At 50.4% G+C, this 17,915-nt stretch overlaps 1 protein-coding gene across 1 annotated transcript; it reads right to left on the minus strand.

Annotated features, from left to right (window-relative positions):
• Window positions 1-207: 207 nt before the first annotated feature.
• SMPD1 (sphingomyelin phosphodiesterase 1) lies at window positions 208-17,700 on the minus strand. The gene is made up of 6 exons (XM_073563967.1): window positions 17,381-17,700; window positions 12,676-13,442; window positions 12,422-12,593; window positions 3,669-3,745; window positions 3,254-3,399; window positions 208-2,115 (listed from the first exon to the last, which is right to left on the minus strand). The coding sequence occupies exons 1-6, from the start codon at window positions 17,558-17,560 to the stop codon at window positions 1,721-1,723; spliced, it is 1,737 nt and encodes a 578-aa protein (XP_073420068.1). The 5' UTR covers window positions 17,561-17,700; the 3' UTR covers window positions 208-1,720.
• Between the last annotated feature and the right edge of the window lie 215 nt (window positions 17,701-17,915).

Below are 17,915 nucleotides of genomic sequence, written 5' to 3' on the forward strand. Positions count from 1 at the left end.
TGGATGACGCACTGTTATGGGGATCTGTGGATGATGCACTGTTATGGGGATCTGTGGATGACGCAGTCTTATGGGGATCTGTGGATAACGCACTGTTATGGGGGATCTGTGGGTGACACACTGTTATGGGAATAAGGTAAGACGAGGGGACACAATTTATGGTGACACATTGTTGCTGGAGGAACACATTTTCACACCACTCAGGAATCTGTTAAAGTCTTTATTTAGCGGTTAGAGTTTCTGATGATCTGATTGGACAATCGTCTGTAGATCACTCTTTGGGTCATGCTTAGATCGTAGTCACATGATCGGTCATACTTCATCTCTTTTGACCGGTCGTCTCCACGATTATTAGTATTTCGGGAAATTAGATATTTGTGTTATGGGATTATTGTCTCTCACTGCCGCCCACCCGACGGTCCTCACATGGATCACTCTGACTGTAACACGGCGGGATGTGATCAATCAGAGTTGGGGAGAGTGGATGATAAAGTAGGAGCGAGGGTCTGCTAGGGCGGAGGATAGGGTTACAGTCTGAAGAGATGTAAAACTTTTTGGAGAGGATTGGGAATCTAGGATGATAAGAAGGTGACATTACGACTAGGGTGTGGGGATCTATGGTGGTGAGTAGGACTCTGTAGAATGGCAAGGTGAGGTGTATACAGAGAAGCTGCTGCTGGTGGTGGGTGGTGAACACGGCCGGCTGGGAGATATTGAAATTACGTTGGCACTTTGCAGAGATTATTGGTGTCCTGGTGGGAATGGTGTGTAGAGAATGGTAAGCAGACTGTGGTTTGGGAGGGCAGGTGGTTAGCTGAAGAGCATGGAGTTTCTGCAGGTTGTGAAAAGGATGAGCTATGTATGGTAGTCTTCATGAAGAAGGAAATGCTATGAAGTGAGAAGTTGGTGTTGGATGGCATGGGATTAGCTATTCACTGTTTTGGTGGGAAAAGTAATTTGATTTTTATTAGAATAGGGTAATGCTTCCCCCATGAGAGTTTGACCTGTAAACTGTGAGGGTCCTTGGGGATCTGGTTCTTCACACGTGTGGTATGACAAGATGCTGTCCACCCCAAGACTCACTCAGTCCTTATGAATGTGCAAATGTGTAGCTATGTTTATCCAGAGCTCTGACTGTCCACAAAGCCTCCTGAAATGCATACAAAGTTTCCAAAGATACCCAGGAAGCCTCATGAGATACCCACAAAACCTCCTGAGATAAGAAGCCTCTTGAGATACCCAGGGAGCCTCCTGAGATAAGAAGCCTCCAGAGATAAGAAGCCTCTTGAGATACCCAGGGAGCCTCCTGAGATAAAAAGCCTCTTGAGATACCCAGGGAGCCTCCTGAGATAAGAAGCCTCCGGAGATACCCACAAAGCCTCCTGAGATAAGAAGCCTCTTGAGATACCCAGGGAGCCTCCTGAGATAAGAAGCCTCCGGAGATACCCAGGGAGCCTGCTGAGATACCCAAGAAGCCTCCTGGGAAAAGAAGCCTCCTGAGATACTATTCCCAGTTGTTCTCGGTCACTGCCATGGCTTCTGGGGTTTGTTCCATCCAGAAATTATTGTTTGGCAATAAATGAATAACGCCGATATCCTTTTAGCATTTTGTGTTCTTCGCTATCAGTGAGATTCTCGGAGTAGACGTGGAGTCAGCAGACTCTGCTCAGTGCATTCCTGGAAGGATTTAGCAGGTTTGTGACCAATGACAGGAAACAGATCAGCAAAGATATTTCCTTCTCTGGGCCATTTTACCATTAAAGTCCAGATCTTTACAGAGCTGAGGGTCATTGGAACGTCCAGTGCGCAGGACACAGAGAAGGTTCGCCTTACAGGCCTCTTGGCATACCTCACTGACATGTCCCTTGTGATGGAGAAACCAGAAGGTCTGGAAAAGTCGATCGTCCTGGAAGAATCTCTGCACCAGCTGGTCCCAGTCAGAAGGATAAGCGGATTTCATGCCGTAGGTGTTGAGTGCGCTGTACAGGAGCGTCCACTGCGGAGTCACGCTCGGCTTCTTGTTGGCCTCAGTCAGGTTCAGTATATATGTCTCATGGTCTAATACCACGTGAGAGCTGTGAGGGTACTCACCATCCACCAGGTACACTCGAAATCCTGGAGAAGAAGACAACATATGTGAGATCCACCACAAAGACGAGAGAGAAAAATAAGACACAAAAAGACAGGAGCACTAGGAAAGCAACCATGACCTTCACCTGCAAATATTGGGTCTGCACCGGTGATGAGCGAATCTGCTAAAAGTTGGTTTGGCAGGTCTACACAAATGGGGACAGGAAGTGTGGTTTGTTATCAATCATATTTGCTATAAATCAGGTCAAATGTGTCTTATTATCCTAGGAGGTTTCTCCAGACCCCAGAACATAATCATTAGGGTTAGAGATAACCCCCTCCCACTCTCCCGGCCCTCATCTGTCCAGCTGTGGAGCACCTCTCCGGTCTGGTCTTTGATGAGTTCACGTCATAACCGTACCCTACAACATTGGGGTAACATCATGATGGTGGAGAGGAGCAAAAGATGTGTGTAGCTGGACAAGTGGCAGCTTGGGGCAAGGGGAGTAGAATTAAAAAAAAATAAATGACTAAAATGTAACCCTATCCCAGCTGTTTAGAATCTCCCTAAATCCAGCAAATCGCCGGAAATTCAGATTCCCTTGAATCTACAAATTTGGGGACATTCTAAGGCTGTGTGCACACGTTGCAGATTTGATGCGTTTTTTTCCTCTACAGATTTTCCAGATAAACCTGAAGCAATCCTGATGCCAGCAAAGTGAATGAGAAGCCAGAGGTGTCAGGCTCACGTGGAGTGTTTATCACTTGCAGGTTTGGTGCAGATAATAATCTGCTGCGTCAGTTCTCTGTGTGTTTTACAGCTGCGTTCTTCCTGCCAAGAGATGCAGAAGTTGTACTCCACGTGTGCACATAGCTGTAGACTTTGACCTGTTTAGATTGGATCTGCTCATCTCTGGTCGATGTTGTCCACGGACCATAATGCCAAGAACAGAACCTGCCAAAGCAGCAGTAGGTGCGAGAGCCGACCGGAGCACAGGAATCATCACCAGTCCAGGGCTGTGGGTCTTCACTGCAAACCCTGACATTGTCCGGTCCATCATCACATACAAAAATGTGACCAATGGCAGTTATACCCCTGGGTCCTGTCCACCTATGAAGCATCTGGTGACCCAATAAAGTCTCATCTTGTTCACCTTCTAAGAAATACAGGGGTGGAGGTTACCTGGATTCAGGTTGATGAAGGTGGTGACGCTCGGTGCAATAAAGGCCACGGACAGCGGCCGGGACAAGGTCTCCTCATCGTAGAAGATCTCAAACTCATCCAGGTGAGTGTGTCCAAAAAACTGTGCAGTGATGGAGTCCTCATACCTGTGGAAGGAGAAAGGGGAAAATTAAACACCTGAAGAAGGCAGAAATGTCATCATCAGAGGGAGCTACAGGGGCCACGTGAGATAGGGCACGAGGCAGTAGGACAATGTACAGCAAAGGATGTAAGCAGGGGTGGGAGAGGGAACAGTAATCCCCTCACACTTGTCCATACCGTTACCTGCCCCGGGTCAGTGATATCTGCCAGCGGAGCATGTGGAGATCATCTCAACACCATGCCAGGTATCAGATTGGAGGATGGCCAGGCTCACCTGTTCACAATACGGTAATAATTCCAGCTCCAGCTCTTCAGGCAGATTCCCGGGGGAATGTGACCAATGATGTGAACCTAGGAGTAACCATACGAAGGTTAAGTCCCCGCCACACCGACCCACAGAGCTGACACTTTACACTGATCTGGGAACCTTCACTTTCCTCCATTTTGAGCACACGCTGCCTTCCCAGCCCCCTGACTAAGCCAACACAAGGAGGTTTATCAGTGAGCACATCATTATATTACAACCCCAAGACCAATAATGTCCAGTCGCTGTAAAATGTGCCAAAAACCAGAACGCCATGATCAGGAAATCTCTACTCGCCGTATTTCATCACACAGATCAGAGAACAGATCAGACGTTTATGATGAACATTCTTCCATTTCATTAGCAAAAAAAAATTTTGTCAGCGACACATCTCAAAAGGATGTCTGAGAACGTGGAAGGTGAGCGCTTCTGCTCTGTTGACTTGGTTTTGGTGCTGAGAGCTGCACTGAGACATGGCAGCGGTTTCAATCTGATCAGAATGGTGACTAAGACCCTCATGTTCAGCCCTGAAGATCTCAGCAGCAATAGGTGAATGTATAAGGTTTGCATGTGCGGTCGGGGGCTTTTCCTACAGCTCTGGTGCACATCTGAGAATAATTGTGATGGGGCCGTGTCCACCATTGTCCAGTGTCCCCTCTTCATCTTACACACATTGTCCCCTTCTTGTATGATTTCAGATTCTCGGTGCTCCACAATTTTGGGTCTTTCAGATTTTTGTTTCATAATATTTACTGTTGGTGAAAAGTCCAGACTGCAGGAGGCCGGTCCATCCCTTAGATTCGATTTCTACTGAGGAAGGATGGAGAGCTTGGATGGTGGCAGGATGTGTTTTACCATTGTCCTCCTGAAATATACAAGGTATTCCCTCAAATAGATGTCTGGATGGAGCAGATGTTGTTCTATGACCTTTGTAAAATGCTCAGCAATGATGACGCTTCTCATGTGTGAGCTGCTCCTGCCACATCCAGTAATGCCCCCCACACATTAGAGATGTTAACTGTGAGCTGATAACAAGGTGGATGGTCCCTCTCCTCGATAACAAGGTGGATGGTCCCTCTCTTCCATTAGAAGCTCGATGGTCCCCCTCTTCCATTAGATGCTGGAAGGTCCTTCTTCTCCAGAGTGCATAGAACATGGCATCATAATAAATGAGCTTTGGCTCAGAGAAGACGGCAGCATTTCTGGATTGTGACATTTGGCTTCTTATTTCCATGACAGAGCCGTCACTTACATTTGTGGATTACATGGTGATCTGTGATCACAGACAATGATTTTTGGATTGTCCCTGAGCCCATGCAGGGATTCATGCCTGTATTCTATGCAGTGAGGCCCAAGGGCCCAGAGATCATGAGCTTCCAGTAGAGCGTCGGCCTCATCCCTTGAGCACGTGGATTTCTCCAGAATCTCGGAGAATATTTGCACTTTTCTGTTGAGGAATATTTTTCTGAAGTTGTTCCACAGATTTTCTATGCAGCTGTTCACAGATTGGTGACCTCTGATCATGTTTGCTTTAGGGAGACTCTGCCTCTCTCACATGCTCTTCTTATATTGACATGTGGCTTAGGTGAACATTGACCCTCCAGCTGTTTTTCATTGTTCCCACTTGTTTTGCAGCCTTTTGTTATCTGGGTCACCACTCTTCTGAGATTTGTCATCAGTCTTTAAATGAGCTAAATCAAATGAAACAATGTCTGATCTGTGGGATAAAGCTTCACTAAAAGGCGGCCACTAATTCTCAACTCTTTCTGTTGTCTTCTGTTGTGGGGGGTTGGGGCGTATATATGGGAACCATATGCCCTTGTTCTAATGGCCCTGTATGCCCCCATCATTGTGGGATGTGGCACCAGTGTGGGCTCTTATGGCAACTAGTGATGAGTGTGTCCAATTTCAATTTTCATAGCTCGACGTTGGCCAGGAGATTCAACTTGCGAATTCAATGTTCCTTATAATGTTTTTGGTAGAATGACCCTCCACAAATCATAAAAAAATTTGGATTCAATTTTTTGTGAAATTTCAAGCAAATTAAACTTGGACATTTTGGACAGTATATGGCTTCCTTATTTGGTCACTGTATGGCGCCATGAAATGGGTTATTACTGCAGCATTCCGCAGTATCACTATGTAGGGGCGCAGGGTGGCACTGGTATTCCAATACTTTGCTGTGGCCATATTATGTGAGGTTTCATCAGTGCGTTGCATGGACACAGTATTACAGAAGTAGGATCACAAGGAAATGGACAGCATGTGACTTACATATGAGCGTCTGAGCAAAGGGGCTGAAGACTTATCACCATCGGAGATTTCAGGTTTTCTTTTTTAATAAATTTGCAAAAATTTCTACATTTCTGTTTTCTTTCAGTCAGGATGGGGTGCAGAGTGCACATTAATGAGAAAAAATGGACTTAATTTACCAAATGGCTGCAATGAATCAGAGAGTGAAAAATTTTATCCCAAAAAAGGGGTGGAGTCACAAAAGGGGGCGGTGACCCAAACAGGGATGGTTGCCCAAAAGGGGGTGGTGTCCCAAAAGGGGCATTAACCCAAAAGGAGGTGGAGTTCCAAAATGGGGCGGTGACCCACATAGGGGTGGTAGCCCAAAAAGGGGCAGCGGCGAAGTTCATGCTATGTGGTTCTACTTTATAGTGGGGATTGCTCGGCCAATGAGGCATCACGACTGTGTCCCATCTGGCTGGATGGGGAATGTGTGATGGGACTGATAGGCCCAGGGACTGGAGTGTACTTACTAAGAGCCGCTCTGGAACACTCTAGGTCACCTGGGATGAAAGTAAGTGGCGTGTGTGAGGACATTAAAGGACGTCTGATAGCCTGCGTCTACATTGTTGCGGCTGAGGTTTCCACGTACCACGAGGTGGGTGTAGTCTCGGACTTGCGGTATCTTGTGGTAATAGGTCAGGACCTGGAAGTACTGTGAGACTGGTGGATACAGGGAGAGGTGTCTGTAGAAATAATGTGTATAAAATCTAATAAAGAGGAAGAGGTAGCGCCCCCTAAGGTCGATGGTCCGGAGTTAGGGATGACCGGACGGAAATGTGGGTCTGACCAACTCTGGGACGTAGCAGAGGTGACCACCAGTGTGACTGTTGAAAACAGGGTAGCTCCAGGAATGGGGTCCGACACCTGTTTAAGTGGGGACTTGTTATTCCAGGGTGACAGGGTGAGTAGTGGAGACTCCCATTCAGACTGAGACGCAAGGGAACGAGAGTGCGGTAGGGAGGACCTAAGTAAAAATGGCAAGACTTCCTCTCATCGCCAGGGACACCACGGTTGCAGAAAGGCAGGACAGGCTACACCCTCTGAGAAGAGGGAGGAAGAAGAGGCAGGGTGAGGTGAAAACAAACTTAATGTTCTAAATATGGAGGTCACATTGCCACTGACAAACCCCAGCACAGAGGTATCCGATGATGTGCTGAAAATAAAACTGACACATTGTGACGGTAGAGATCCATCAGCAGAGAGTGCAGGTGGAGGGAAAACCCACAGAGGTCATGGAGAGCAGACAAGTGGACCATTCAACTCTGAGGTGGAAGATGACAACTGCACCAAAACTCTGGAAGGGGAAGGAAACTGTACTGAGGCGTATGACACCAGGACAGTAGGTGGTGAGAGCTCCAGAGAACCCGAGGCTGGGGAGGTAGAGTCTGGGAGAGAGAACATTAACTCTTCAGAGAGCCCAGCAGAGACCCTAGAGGCAGTCGAAGGTAATGGAGGGAAGTCCTAAGAGACAGCTGAACCTGCTGATGAAGGAACAGGTAGAACTCTGAAGTGGAAGAGTGTGGGTGGGCAAGCTGCCCCATCTGAAAATATAATTAAAGAAGTTATGGTGCGACACATGCTGGCCAAAAGGGAACAGGATCATGAAATAGGCTTAAAGAGACAGTAAAAGAGCACGAGAACGAGAAAAGTTCCTGAGACAAGCGGCTGAGCACAGATTGGATGAGCTGGAGAAAGAAGTCTCTGAGCTCAGAGGTCACCTGTCAACGTGTCAAACCGTGAACAAGGCCATATTGGAAGATATGGAGGAGCTCAGAGAAGCATTAAGAGGACTTCTACAGGAGAAGGAGATGGTGGTCGCAGACTTAAGGCCCTTTTACATTTAGCAATGCACCAACGATCCCGACCAGATACGACCCGGTCAGGATCGCTGGTGCATCGCTAAATGATCGCTAGTGAGCTTCCACACAGGAAAATCTCACAGCGATGCAGCAGCGATACAGCGGACGATACTTACCTTTCACACACAGCGATCCTGACGTCCTCCCGCCTGCCTCCACACGTCGCTCGTCGGCGCCACAAGAAGCCCAGCAGAAAGCGCCCGACGAGAAATGGAGCTGCGAGATCTTGCGCGATCAGCAATGGACAGCGGGGGAGCCGGTCGGAGGTAAGTATCACACATAGCGATATCGCTGCTAGGTCACCAAATCGGTGATGCTTTAGCGATATTGCTAGCAATATCGCTATGTGTAAAAGCCCCTTTACAGTGCCAGAGTGGTAAGGAGGCGGATCTGCAAATGCCCATCGTGGTGAGGGGTCTTGAAGAGTGTGAAGACCAGGGAGACCTTGCGCTAAAAGATGAACCAGACAATCACCCGGTGATGGCAGATGACTTGATGGAATTGTCCAAAGTGGGAGCTGTCCATATTAGAAGAGGATGAGACTCTGCTCTTCAAGTGCCTTTTAGAGGTACCCAAGGACACGAGAGAAGCTTGTGCCAGTCAGGCTGTGCATGAGGCATTTAGAAAGGTGGTGGAAGTGTGTAGTGTGAACTGGGTGCCAGAGACCCAGCAGGTAGTTATACTGTTGACTAGGGAAGTCACAGTGAAGCGGGTGGATATCCTGAGTGATATGCACCTACACTGTCTTCGCATGGAACAGATGATCCTGTTGAGGAATAAGGAAGCCGCTCAACGTCTGGATCATGCAAGGAAAGCTCAATGTCGGCCGGGGTTTGTGGAAGACATCGTTCAATTGCCTAGAAATCTGGTGAGGAAAGTCGTTGGAAGACTTGAAAAAGTGATGCAGGAAATTGTGAATAGATCCGGTGTGGCAAGAGTGAGGATTCCAGCAGATGCCACAACCCAGGTAGCTGGTGAAGATGGGATGGTTCCATTCTTCATTTTTGGATCGATGGAGAGCCTTCAAAATATTCAAATGCTCCTGGAATATCATCTGGCATACCTAAGAGAGGTAGAGAAGCTAAGACTTGACAGACTACAGATTAATAAACAGCTGCAGGAAATGGAAAGAAGATGGCAACCATTTTCAATACGAGGTATAGAGAGACAAAGGGGTTCTCTAAAGATTGGGAGTACTCCATCTGAAGCTAGAACACAAAGTAGAGATAAATGGAATCATTGGTCTCTGGTTCATAAAGACAATAGGAGAAATTGCCAACAGAGAGACAACCGAAGGTGGCCTGATGGAAGAGGACACGGAAGGGTTAGTAGTAGTGACTCCTCTAACTCAGTGCTAATTAGCCTAGGCAGGAGACCCTGTAGCAGACGTGGTGACAAAGAGTCAGACCAGACAGTAGGTATGGAGGCAAGGTAATCGCAATACCGTACTGACTGCCGGGAGTGGGGGTTGTCTGACAAAGGGGCAACTCTACCAGAGTCAGATTATACCTTGTTCCAAAAATGTTCAGTGACAGGGTCAGACTTTGACCGATGGATGTACTATCCAAAGGCGACCGAGAAGGGTATCTGGTCGGGTAATGGAAGGTGCCAAGCCCCATGGCTTTAGGCAGAGGGGGAAGGTATGTAAAGACTCTAATGGCCGTGTAGTCAATGGGAAGTATGAGTCGCAGAGATGGCTGCTCCCTGCAATGCAACTCGGAGTATTTTGCTTTAGTGCACGTGAGCACTAAGTTGTTTAGTGCACCTGGTTCCAGGTTGTGGGTAGCTATGAGAGAGTCTCGCTACCCACATACCTCACCTCTGGGTGAGAGTGCTCACTGTATCCCTTTTCCCTGCAGGACTTGCAGGTGTTTGAGGACCTAAAATGATGTCACGATCACGTGACCAGTCCATTTGATATGTACCTCACCTGTGGGTGTGGCTACAGCCTAAATAATGGAGGTGTGTTTGGCACATGGCAGTTAGTGTGCTAAGGAGTCTGTCAGACAGATTTACATGTGTCCAGGCTGGACACTCCAGAGTGGTCTGTGTTTTGGGAGGGAGAAAGCCTTCCTGTGTGTGTATGGCTCCAGACCGAGCCCGCGTGCTGGACATTGCACAGCCTGTGTGCCCACAGGCCTGAGAGAGCAGAGCTCCGCTATGGACATTGAGGTTTTGTCTGCCTGATGTGAAGACTTTTTACCTTTTGTTGGTGTTTTGGTGGTTTATGAAGTAAATAAACCCACATGGACTTTCAAGAGAATGTGCTTCCTGGTATATATACCAAGCACGAGGTTTAGTAATGAACAGGTATCAGCTAGATAGCCTCATTAATAAAACGGTACATAAAGAGTTAAATACACACACACTTACCAGCCTATGTAGGAGCATTAACATAATTAACCTGCATATGCTGGAACAAGACAGCAACTGTCAGAAATCTGCGGGAAATGCCATATCTGTTTTTTTAAAAAATTGCGTGGGCTCCCGCATAATTTTCATAACCAGCAGAGAGAAAGACGACGGCTGAGTTAATATTCTGGGATGGAGCCAAAAGCCATAAAGATCTGCTACCTGATAATAAGGATGACGATTGGACCTCAGGAATCTCAGATTGGATTTAAGACAGACGACGCCCTACTCTGGTGCTGGTGATTCCTTCTGCTTGTCAGGTCTTGGTTCTCAGCTCTGTTCTAGTCATCTAAAGCTAAGTTTCTCTGCTAATGTTCACACTTGATTTTGTTGTTCTATTCAGTTTTTTGTGTGGTCAGCCAGCCCCGGCTGGGGCTGTGCTGAATTTCCATTCTTATTTATCTGTATTTGCCAATTTGCTTTTTGTCCCTTATTAGATTGGCCTCTTTTTGCTCTGTCTCAGAATATTTCAGAGTGCTGATATAGTGGGAGAAGTCTAGAGACTTCAGGGTTAATTTTGTTATCAGAAGTGTTGGACATTATTTTGTAGGGTTTTGGGTAGATTGCAGACAGTGGCTTTCCTTTCCTGTCCTTTCTAGTTAGTCGGCCCCATCGTTTGCTCAGCCTATTTTCCTGTCTGTGTTTGTGCTTTCATCTTGTTTCACCGTCAATACATGTGTGGGGGCTGTCTATTCCTTTGGGGTCTGCTCTGGGGCAGTTAGTTTTTCCTTTTCTTGCTTTAGGCTTATTTAGTCCTCCGGTTGTGACGAGGCATCTAGGTCATCGTAGGTACGCTCCACGGCTGCTGCTAGTTGTGTGGTTAGGATCAGGGATCTGCAATCTGCATAGTTACCAACCTCTCTGGTTTTTCTGGGCTTAGCATGTTTAGGTTTTTCCTCCTCGGTGACCCATTCATACAAGTTATATGATAAATAAACACACAGCCAGAATCTAAATTTACCATACTTACTGAATGCCTAATCCCCGACGCCCTCGTCTCCTACAATCAAAAAAAATAATAAACCAACATATAATACTATCCTGTCCGACATAGTTCATTTAATAACGAGTGTCCCACGGTGATCTCACGTGTAGAACAGTCATATTGTGAGATGTGACCTCTCTACCCGACCTCCGGCGATACACTGACAGGAAGTAATCGCTCACGCACTGCGCTGCCGTGAGAGTTTACCGGAGTTCATCAGCTCCGGTACTTCCACTTACGGCACTACGGTTGTGTGAGAACTTTCTCACACAGCGGTGCCACATGTGAGAGCAGCGGAGCTGATCAGCTGATGAACTTCGCTGAACTCTCATGACAGCTCAGTGATACACTGCGGGAGCGATTACTTCCTGTCAGTGTATCGCTGGCGGCCGGGTGACATTGACGTTGGATACTCGGTATTAAATGGACTACGGCAGACAGGGAGTATATGTTGGTTTATTATTTTTGGTTGATGGCAGGAGACGCAGGCATCGGGGATTAGGTGTTCAGTGAGTATGTATATTGTATGTGATTATGTAAACGTTTTGATTTTATTTTTACAATTGAACACAGGCACCGGATGATGAGACTATTCTCCCATCATCGGCTCATGCGGTCTCTGTTGTATGTGACAGCAGACATAGCCGGATGGGAGTAGTAGTCCCATCAGACGATGCCACACACAACAGACGCACACAGACAAACGCAGAGAGACGCACATATTCTCCGCTCACGGACATATTCTCCGCCCGCACACATATTCTCCGCCCGTGTACATACTCTCCGCCCACGCACGCTTCCTCCTTCTGACATCATTTCCTTTCACAATTCGCAGCGTTTTTGGCAGCAAATCTTCAGCAAATAAGCAGTAAATATGCAGCAAATATGCAAACCTTTCTACACCTGCATTTTTGCTGCAGATTTGACTGACTCAATTGAAGTCAATTAGTCAAAAACGTAAGAAGAATTGACACGCTGCAGAAAATAAAATGCTGCAAATACGGTCAGAAATTGACCATGTGCGCAACACTTCAGGATTGTCATTGCACTACCTTGCTTTAGTATTCCATTGCGATTTTAGAGCATTTACGAGCGTAAAAAAAAACTGCAAAAACGCATCATGTGCACATAGCCTTAGGTGTCACCTACTATCATTTCTGTACTGTCCTCACCTTCTCGTGGTTGTTCTCCGCCTCTTGTAGGACCCCCACCAACCACTGCAGCTGCCCTGCGGGGTCCGTGTAGTTGACCATAAGCCAGAAGTTCTCGGTGGCACAGAAGTTCATGTTGAGTGACACCAGACGTAAGCCGGGTGCGATCCTCGCTGTGTAAAATCCAGAGGTCCTGTAAGAGTGGGAGGCAGAGGGGTGGGAATATGTACGGATGATATGTATGGGGGATGATGCGTGAAGGTGCATACTCTCACCTGAGCGTCTCCAGTGAAGATGTCGGCAGCCATCCTTCCCATTCCTGCGCCATGGCGTCATAGAGCCAGTGAGACGACAGGTTTCCATAAACAGACGGTGGTGGGAAGCTGTTGACGGGGGCACTTTCATGGTTGCCCACAGCTGGGTATACAGGCACTGGCCCCAGATATTTCCTAATGAGACCAGTAATAGTCCGCAGGGCATTCAGCTGCTGTGCCCGGGTCTGCTCCCACACATTGTGAGCCGGGATGTCACCCGTCCAGTACACCCGATCGAACGGGCCATTCGTGGCAACATGTTGGAGAAGAGACTCAATGGTGTGCAGGGGAAGGTCGCAAGTGCTATACTCCCCCCAGTAACCGGCGGGGCTGTGACCACCTGATGATGACTGGTTGCGGCAGCACAGTGGCTCCTTGCAGGTAGCGGTGGCCCCAGGAGAGTAGCTGTGGTCCCAATGTATGTCAGTGAGAAACAGCACTCGGGAGACAGGGGACCCCAGTGGAGGGGGCACAGGAGGGTGTATCGGAGGTTTGGGCACAGGTGGAAGGGTAATATTCCAGTCTGACCCAATGTCCCAGTGTCCACACTCTGAACCCAGAAGAAGCCCACAGACCTCTGAGGGGCGCAGCACTGACATAACCCAGGCAGTGATAACATCCTGCTTAAAGAGCTGCACCGCCTGCCGGCAAATATCGGGCTCTGCCAGATGCAAAGACTTACACACCTTCACGGCAACCTCGGCCACCAGATCCATGTTACTCTCCACCTGCAAACATATAAGAGCGGTGACACAGTGATGGATGATAAGCCCAAGACAGGAGGGGGAACAAAGGTCTCCATGGCGGAGGCCAGAGGGGTCCAGAGGAAGAGCCCGGAGGGGAACAGAGGAGGAAGAGGCCAGAGGGGCCGGGAGGAGGAAGAGGCCAGAGGATGAGAAGGAAGAAGCCAGAGTGGTCCAGAGGATGAGGAGGAAGAGGCCAAAGGGGTCCAGAGGATGAGGAGGAAGAGGCCAGAGGGGTCAGGAGGATGAGGCCAGAGAGGTTCGGAGGAGGAAGAGGCCAGAGGATAAGGAGGAAGAAGCCAGAGTGGTCCAGAGGATGAGGAGGAAGAGGCCAAAGGGGTCCAGAGGAGGAAGAGGCCAGAGGGGTCCAGAGGAGGAAGAGGCCAGAGGATGAGGAGGAAGAAGCCAGAGGATGAGGAGGAAAAGGCCAGACGAGTCCAGAGGAGGAAGAGGCCAGAGGATGAGGAGGAAGAAGCCAGAGGATGAGGAAGAAGAGGCCAGAGGAGGAAGAGGCCAGAGGGGTCCAGAGGAGGAAGAAGCCAGAGGGGAACAGAGGAGGTAGAGGCCAGAGGGGTCGGGAGGATGAGGAGGAAGAGGCCAGAGGGGTCCAGAGGAGGAAGAGGCCAGAGGATGAGGAGGAAGAAGCCAGAGGATGAGGAGGAAGAGGCCAGAGGGGTCCAGAGTATGAGGTACTCCTGGGGTGGACCCGCTAGACCGTGGCAACGAACCTCCCGGGGGCGAGCTGACCAGGTGGACCACCCCCTATACAGGGAGTGTTTGGGGCAAGCCCGCGGGTAACTATTACCACGGCAGCTGGTACCCAGGGGATGTATAGACAGGCAGACAGGTAGACACGACTTGGAGACACAGGACTGACGGGCACGGCTTGGAGACACTGGACAGGCGGGCACAGCTAGGAGACACAGGACAGGCGGGCATGGCTTGGAGACACAGGACAGGCGGGAACAGCAGGCACGAACAGAAGGACACTGGTGCGGGAACAGAACTGGACGGGACACGACCACGGACCTCCCGATCCTAGGAGAGAGGACAATGGAAAAGGCAGATGAGCTACAGGCGAACAGGACGCAGGGGCGTACATGGAGAACGGGCCAGAATCACTAACGAAGCGCAGTGATAATCAGGCACCGCCAGCAGGAGAAGTAGCAGAGGCCTTCCGGGTCTTGACCTCTCAGTGCAGGAGAGGAAGGCGCGCGTCCTCAGGGGGAACAGGAGGCGCGCGTGTGCCTGGGCATAGTGTGTGTGCGCGCCCGCCGAGGAGGAGGGGCGGGAGCGCGCACCCGGCGCGGTCCAGAAGACCGGACGGACGCGATCGCCGGACGGAGGAGAGGAGCCGGGAGGGACCGCGGAGAAGCCCGAGGCAGCCGACGCCACGGCGAGGAGGCCACCGGCGAGCGGGTAAGCTGCGGTCGGGAGGGAGCAATGGTAGGAGTGCGCGGCAGCCGCCGCGTGACAGTACCCCCCCTTACGCGCCCCCCTCCGCAGCCCGGAAAAAAATTTAGCCAAGATTCGAGGAGCCTGGATGTTCTCCTGGGGCTCCCAGGACCTCTCCTCGGGGCCAAAGCCCTTCCAATCAACCAAAAAAAAGGTTCTTCCCTTTTGCCTCCTCATGGCCAAAATATCTTTAACCTCAAACACATCGTCTGCGGAGACAGGCGGAGGCGAGTGAGGAGCCGTGGAATGGAAACGATTGAAGATGACTGGCTTTAGAAGAGACACATGAAAAGCATTAGGGATGCGGAGAGAGGCGGGAAGCCGTAGTTTGTAGGAGACGTCATTAATACGGGACAAGACCTCAAAAGGTCCAATATAGCGGGGACCCAGTTTATAGGAAGGGATCTTGAGGCGAATAAACTTGGAGGCCAGCCAAACTTTATCACCTGGGTGATATGGCGGGGCATCCAGGCGCCTCTTGTCTGCGTGTCTCTTTACCCTGTTACGAACCAACTCGAGAGCGGCCTTGGTCTCCAGAAGACCGGACGGACGCGATCGCCGGACGGAGGAGAGGAGCCGGGAGGGACCGCGGAGAAGCCCGAGGCAGCCGACGCCGCGGCGAGGAGGCCACCGGCGAGCGGGTAAGCTGCGGTTGGGAGGGAGCAATGGGAGGAGTGCGCGGCAGCCGCCGTGTGACACAGAGGAGGAAGAAGCCAGAGGATGAGGAGGAAGAAGCAAGAGGATGAGGAGGAAGAAGCCAGAGGAGTCCAGAGGAGGAAGTAGCCAGAGGATGAGGAGGAAGAGGCCAGAGGAGTCCAGAGGAGGAAGAGGCCAGAGGGGTCCAGAGGAGGAAGAAGCCAGAGGATGAGGAGGAAGAAGCAAGAGGATGAGGAGGAAGAGGCCAGAGGAGTCCAGAGGAGGAAGAAGCCAGAGGATGAGGAGGAAGAGGCCAGAGGAGGAAGAGGCCAGAGGGGTCCAGAGGAGGAAGAAGCCAGAGAAGAACAGAGGAGGAAGAGGCCAGAGGGGTCGGGAGGATGAGGAGGAAGAGGCCAGAGGTGACCAGAGGAGGAAAAGGCCAGAGGTGACCAGAGGAGGAAGAGGCCAGAGGTGACCAGAGGAGGAAGAGGCCAGAGGAGGAAGAGGAGGATATAGAAGTATAGAGAAGGAAAGGGTACTCTGGATGAGAAAAAGGGCAGAGGAGTCTGGAGAAAAGGAGGAGAACAGAGGAGTCTGAAGGAAGAGGAGGGCCAAGGAGTCTGAAGGAGGAGGGGGAACGGAGAGTCTCCATGAGCAGGACAGAGGGGTCCAGAGGAGGAAGAGGCCAGAGGGGACCGGAGGATGAGGAGGAAGAGGGGACTAGATGATGAGGAGGAAGAGGACAGATGGGTCCAGAGGATGAGGAGGAAGAGGACAGAGGGATCCAGAGGAGGAGAACATAGAGGTCTGGAAGAGGAGGAGGCAGACATATCGGTCCAGGGGAAGAAGACAGAGGGGTCTGGAGGAGGAGATAGTGGAGAGAGATGTCCAGTGATGTAGAAAGAGGACAGAGGGGTCCGGTGGAGGAGGAAGACAGAGGGGTCCAGAGGAGGACAGAGGGGTTCGACGGAGGATAGAGGGGTCCAGCAGAGGAGGAGGACGGAGGGGTCCAGTGGAGAATGGAGGGGTCCGACGGAGGATAGAGGGGTCCACCAGAGGAGGAGGATGGAGGGGTCCAGTGGAGAACGGAGGGGTACAGTGGAGGAGGAGGATGAGGAGGAAGAGGCATGATGGGTTCGGAGGAAGAGGCATGATGGGTTCGGAGGAAGAGGAGGAAGAGCCCATACAGGTTAGTGAAGTTAGGGGTCCAGAGATGTAGAAAGAGGACAGAAGGGACAGGATAAAGAGGCAGACATATGGGTCCAGAGGACAGAGGGGTCTGGAGGAGGACAGAGGGGTCTGGAGGAGGATAGCAACTTTCTCACATTGAGCACAGTAAGGCTCAGCGTTTACATCTCCACCTTGTATAGAATCATCCCTGTGTCAGGCAGTGCCCACACTTGGACACTAGGGGCCGCTATTCTGCAGCAGTCACCTGTATACAGTGCTGTCACCAGTGTCACCTGCAGGGGGCAGGTGAGCCATGCCCCGCCCCCTCCTGCCAATCACTCAGCAATTAACCCCTTCAGTGCTGGATGGAAATGTCAGTCCCTTAACCTCTTTCTACTGGAAGACAAGACAATCCAGAAGGGAAGAAAGTTAACTCATTATTTGCTGCCTCAGGGGGTCCTAGTAATTAACCTTTTCCTGCTCAGCTTATCATTGACACCCCCGACCAATCACAGTAGTAACGACTTTAACTCTTTCTATGCCTCCCCTGGAGCCTCAGGACAGATGTCATCACCACATCATGTGTTAACCCATTAATAATTGTGATTAACCCCACAGGGGATGACTGACAGGCTGTTAACCCCCGTGTGCCGGCAGCTTACCTGCAGGCTGATGTCCAGGGCGATGACCAGCGCTTTGCAGGTGGTGCAGGTGACATTGGACCAGCCATAGCCCAGGTGCAGCCAGGGGCCCCCGTGTGACACAGGCAGGGCTGAGCTGTGGGGCCACAGAGACAGCAGAAGGAAGAGACCCCCTGTACAGGAGACTGTCCTGAGCGCCATCTGCCAAGGAGCAGTCTCATGCACTGGATGTCTCTGTGGAGATCTCACTGTCTCATCTGTGCTTCTAAATTATCTGGAAGTCCTGACATCAGCTGACAGCAGCCAGAACTAGGAAGAGACTGCAGAGAGGGAGGAGGAGAGAGGGAGGAGGAGAGAGGGAGGAGGAGAGACAGCAGAGAGGGAGGAGGAGAGAGGGAGGAGGAGAGACAGCAGAGAGGGAGGAGAGAGGGAGGAGGAGAGACAGCAGAGAGGGAGGAGGAGAGAGGGAGGAGGAGAGACAGCAGAGAGGGAGGAGAGAGGGAGGAGGAGAGACAGCAGAGAGGGAGGAGGAGAGACAGCAGAGAGGGAGGAGGAG

This window comes from Dendrobates tinctorius, unplaced genomic scaffold (genome assembly GCF_039654945.1).
Source record: "Dendrobates tinctorius isolate UK_male_01 unplaced genomic scaffold, ASM3965494v1 ptg000417l, whole genome shotgun sequence".
Lineage (NCBI taxonomy): Eukaryota > Metazoa > Chordata > Amphibia > Anura > Dendrobatidae > Dendrobates > Dendrobates tinctorius.